The 4,608-nt window shown below is 39.1% G+C and overlaps 1 protein-coding gene across 2 annotated transcripts; it reads left to right on the plus strand.

Moving 5' to 3' along the window:
* The first annotated feature begins 690 nt into the window (after positions 1-690).
* Positions 691-3,349, plus strand: IZUMO3 (IZUMO family member 3). Of its 2 annotated transcripts, XM_019033209.4 has the most exons (7): positions 691-1,158; positions 1,296-1,370; positions 1,521-1,610; positions 1,822-1,839; positions 2,301-2,381; positions 2,819-2,909; positions 3,190-3,349. In XM_019033209.4, the coding sequence occupies exons 1-7, from the start codon at positions 933-935 to the stop codon at positions 3,326-3,328; spliced, it is 720 nt and encodes a 239-aa protein (XP_018888754.1). In that variant the 5' UTR covers positions 691-932; the 3' UTR covers positions 3,329-3,349. The 2 variants fall into 2 exon arrangements, with proteins under 2 accessions (XP_018888754.1, XP_004047936.1); XM_004047888.4 differs by lacking the exon at positions 1,822-1,839 and having other exon boundaries at positions 694-1,158.
* Positions 3,350-4,608: the final 1,259 nt, after the last annotated feature.

Below are 4,608 nucleotides of genomic sequence, written 5' to 3' on the forward strand. Positions count from 1 at the left end.
GAAATCCCATCTCGAAAGAAGAAAGAAGAAGAAAAGAAAAGAAAAGAAAAGAAAAAAAAGAAAAGAAAAGAAAAGAAAGAGAAAGAAAAAGAAAAAGAAAGAAAGAAAGAAAGAAAGAAAGAAAGAAAGAAAGAAAGAAAGGAAGGAAGGAAGGAAGGAAGGAAGGAAGGAAGGAAGGAAGGAAAGAAGGAAGGAAGGAAGGAAAGAAGAGAAAGAAGAGAAAGAGAAAAAAGAGAGAAAGAGAAGAAAAGGAAAAGATTACAAATCATGTCTAGAAAATCATCCTAGTGATAAATGTAGCCTGAAATATGTTACTGTCTATTAAAATTGCCAAATATTATTCTAGATAAATGCTCACTCCTTTATTCTCAACAATACTGCCACCAGTATTTGTCAACAATACTGCCCCAGTAGGGACTGAGACCCGCAAGAAACTCAATATTCTTGGCTTTTCTTAACTCTAACGTAGAAGCAGAGTTTGAGTTAAGCAATCTCTCAGGTTCTATAGGATCACTTCCATAACCCATCTCTGGTGATAAACATCTCTGAAGGTCAGGAGGGGGTTTAAGAGTCTCATGAGGATGCAAGTCAGGGAGAGGGCTAAAGGAACACTTTTTCTGAGACATCTCCCTGCACAGAACTCTGCTTGTGTGAGCTCAAGTCTTCTCTATCTCTTGGTGTTCTACACTCAGAACTCAGGTGTCCGCTCCCCAGCTGGCAGTTCCCTCTCCTAGAATGAAGGATAACAGTCAGTAAACAACTAAAGATCCTTAAGGAAATGAGATTGCCTGATAGTGGGATGGAAACAGGGGGAAAAGTGGAGTCAGACTATCCAGGACCAGCCTCTCATTCCTGGATTTTTGAAGGAAAAGGAACTAAGTGAACCAGTTGCCAGGACAACCTGCTGTTGGGGAGCGGGGGTGAAGAAAGAAATGGCTGACCTGTGGTTATTCCTGCTCCTGCCCCTCTCAGCCTTCCATGGAGTCAAAGGCTGTTTAGAATGTGACCCCAAATTTATAGAGGATGTTGGCTCCTTGCTGGAAAATCTGATACCTTCAGAAGTCCCTGGCCGAACTCAGCTGCTTGAACGGCAGATTAAGGAGATGATTCATTTAAGCTTCAAGGTCTCCCACAGTGACAAGAGGCTTCGGGTGTTGGGTGAGGGAAGCTTGAGTTCCTGAGAGTCCAGGGGCTTAAACGGAGAAGGGAGGCAAGGAAGAGAACACCTGGGTCTACATAACTTCCTGCATAGATATAATTATTCCCCTACATGTACCTTTACTCTCCCTCTCTAGCTGTTCAGCAGGTTGTTAAGTTGAGAACATGGTTGAAGAACGAATTTTATAAACTGGGCAATGAAACATGGAAAGGTGAGGTACTGTTTCAATGTTAAAAGTTTGTATTGCTCAAGCAAGCCTCAGAAAATTTGGCTGGGGAAAACAAAGATAAAAACAGACATAATTAACTTCTGAAGGGAAGAGCTACTTCTATTTTTTGACACCCCTTCCACTCCCTCTTAGGTGTCTTTATCTATCAAGGCAAGCTTCTCGAGGTCTGCCAAAACCTGGAATCCAAACTGAAAGAATTACTAAAGAACTTCTCTGAAGTTGGTAATTAAAACTTTCTATGTAACAGCACTGAAGTTATATGAAGGGAATAGAAAATGCGGGATGAGGGAAGAAATGCAAGTTCATAATAGAGTTATTTAGAATGGGTGGAGAGGTAACTGGAACTTAAAGGGTAAACAAAGACTACGTGGGTATAAATATGGCAAACTGTAGCTGGTTTTAAACTCATTAGAACTTTCTGATTCTCTTCCAGCTTGTTCTGAAGATTGCAGTGAGTACAGTACATGTGACGCCTTGAGGTTTCAGCCCATATTTTCCCATCTCCTTTGCTCTATATGGCCCTATCTCTCCCACCTGTTACACTGGGAAACCAATTCCTAGAGCTGTGGTTACAAGGGGTAACGTCAACAATACCTGATAACGAAACCTAGCTCATGAAATCTCAGACACCCCACATATTTTTGAGGTACTAGGAGGCCTTCTAACATATGGTTTACAACCCATTGACCCAGTATAAGCCGAGGCATCCTTTTCCCGCTTTTTCCTGGAGATCAGACTTACAGATTTTGATCCATCAAGAAACTTGATTTCTAGGAGAAGAAGAAATTCACAGCAATGCAAACTTGAGAGTCCTGGGAATGCTTGAGATCAAATCCTCCACACTTGATGTATGACTAAGGAACCCTCGTGCCATGCCCTCTTTCTGATTATCTTTCTTCTCCTCTTTATCAGTTGTGGTTGAAGGTCCCATTCTTGATTGTTGGACGTGTCTTCGCATGACTAACAGGTGCTTCAAAGGAGAATATTGTGGAGGTAACAAAGATCGTGGTATGGAATTTTGAAGGGACAGGGATCAAGGAGCAGGATTGCTCACTGATTTATTCTACAAGTATTTGTTGAGCATCTTTAATGGAGGTCATGGTAGTGTTACAAAATGGAGCTAGGCTGTTGGGTGAAATTTTGACCAGTATAAATAATTTGGCACTGAATCAACTGAAAGGCTGAGAAATGAAGAGGCTAGGCTTGGAATGAAGAAATTAGGCTGGGAAGAATTTTGCTGACAGCTATCAGCAACAGTTTTGTAGAACCTAGGAGACTAAAAGTAATAAAGGTCAATATAAGCATGGAACAGCGATGAAGTACTAAACAGGGCAAACTGAGGTTAAAAGAGTTTTCTATTCTGAATAAATGTCACAAGCTATTTCTCTTCTCCAAAACTCACTCTCATATTTTCCTGTTTCTCCTTCCAGACGAGGATCCAAGAAAGGCTGAGAATCGAGAGATTGCTCTATTTCTCATATTGCTGGCAACAGCTGTCATACTGGGAAGTGCTGTGTTACTGTGAGTTTCTTCTCTCCAAATAAACACTGGGTCAAATATTCCTTTTGCCAAGAGACTGCCCAAATTCCCTCTTCCTCCAAATGGAAATAAGGCAAAAGAAGTCATTTTAAATTCTGGGATACTGAAAGGAATAAAATGCAAAGTTTGACGGGATAATAGTTGGAACAAAAGGAAATGGAGAAGTATCCGGCAAAGGAAAAAAAAAAAAGCAATGTATAACTGGCTTAAAGAATGGGGCTACTGATATTGAAGTTGGAATTATTTTCTTTTCCTACTCTAGATTCCATTTTTGCATCTTTCATCGGAGGAAAATGAAGGCAATACGAAGGTCACTAAAGGAATATGTGGAGAAGAAACTTGAAGAATTAATGGGGAAGATAGATGAGAAGGAGGAGAAAGACTTTAGACTCAGAAAATAAACACATCAACATGGACAAGAAGTCTTTCATGATTCTCTTAAGTGTTGACTCTAAGTACAAAACTGGGAGGTAAACCCTTTCTTGGTCATAAAGTCATAGTATTTTAAAACTGAGATAGAACTTAGAGTTTCTCTAATGAAAATGCTTATTGATATCCTGAGACAACGGAAGTAATGAGAGAGCAAATAATTTGGCCAGAGTTGTACAGAAAGTAATGCTGGTATGTTGCAATGCACAGGAAAGATAATATGCTGGATAGTAATAAACAATGCATCGTTAGTAACTCTGATTAATGGCTGTAACTAGGATAAGTTTCACATTTCTAAGGCTGCTTTTTACTTTATTGTTTTGTTACTGTTTTCATATTTATCATTAGGTTCAAGGTGGACAATTTTCCTTGATAATACACAACACTTAATCTTCATTATTACACACACACACAGGCAGGAAAAAAAAAAGGCCCAAAGTATTAGTCCTGGGTAGCTGAGGTTTGCCCCAATTATTTCCCCCTGGATCTATGTTCCAAGGCCACGTTGGATACGATTTTTTTTTATTATTTTTGGTTGTTTCCACTGAATACTTTTTTAGTATGTGTAGCACTCTAAATAGTGCTTTACATGTGTTATCCATCTGAATTCTCACAACAGCCCTATGGATAACATTGCTATTATATCTGCTTTGGGGATGAATAAACAGAAGAATCTCTAACTCAAGGTCACACGGGTAAGTAATCTAAGCTCTGACAAACTCCTCTCCTCCAGTGTCTGACCTCTGATCATCCAAACCATTTGATTGGTATTGACAGCTATCAGCATATAGTTATGACACATTAATGGAGAGATAATTGTGGCTTTATTGTCTTTATATACCCTTCATTACACAGTTGGTATATGGCAAAGCCTGAAATAAAGCTGATGCCTAGTTAACTGTAAAATTCACGACCTTTTCACCCTATGTTGTTTCCTTTTATTCCGGAACTTATTTTAGAAGATAAAAACCATCATTTAGCAGCAGGAAATAGTTTCGAGAGTCCTGCTTTAGGGGAGGGTACAGGTATTTGTAAATCTTTCACACATAGATCTCTGAGTGCTTGCTTACAGTTGCCGTTATAATAATGAGATAAATGAGAACGCATTTGATGAGGACCTGAACCCAAATATCTCTCAAGTGCTAAATTTAAAATTCATGTAAAATTCCCAGATAAGAGTGTTTGTCAGGCATCTACCATTTCCCAGTGATTTAACTTTAATCTCCTCAAATATCTTGTTGAGATATATTAA

This window comes from Gorilla gorilla, chromosome 13 (assembly GCF_029281585.2).
Source record: "Gorilla gorilla gorilla isolate KB3781 chromosome 13, NHGRI_mGorGor1-v2.1_pri, whole genome shotgun sequence".
Taxonomy (NCBI): domain Eukaryota; kingdom Metazoa; phylum Chordata; class Mammalia; order Primates; family Hominidae; genus Gorilla; species Gorilla gorilla.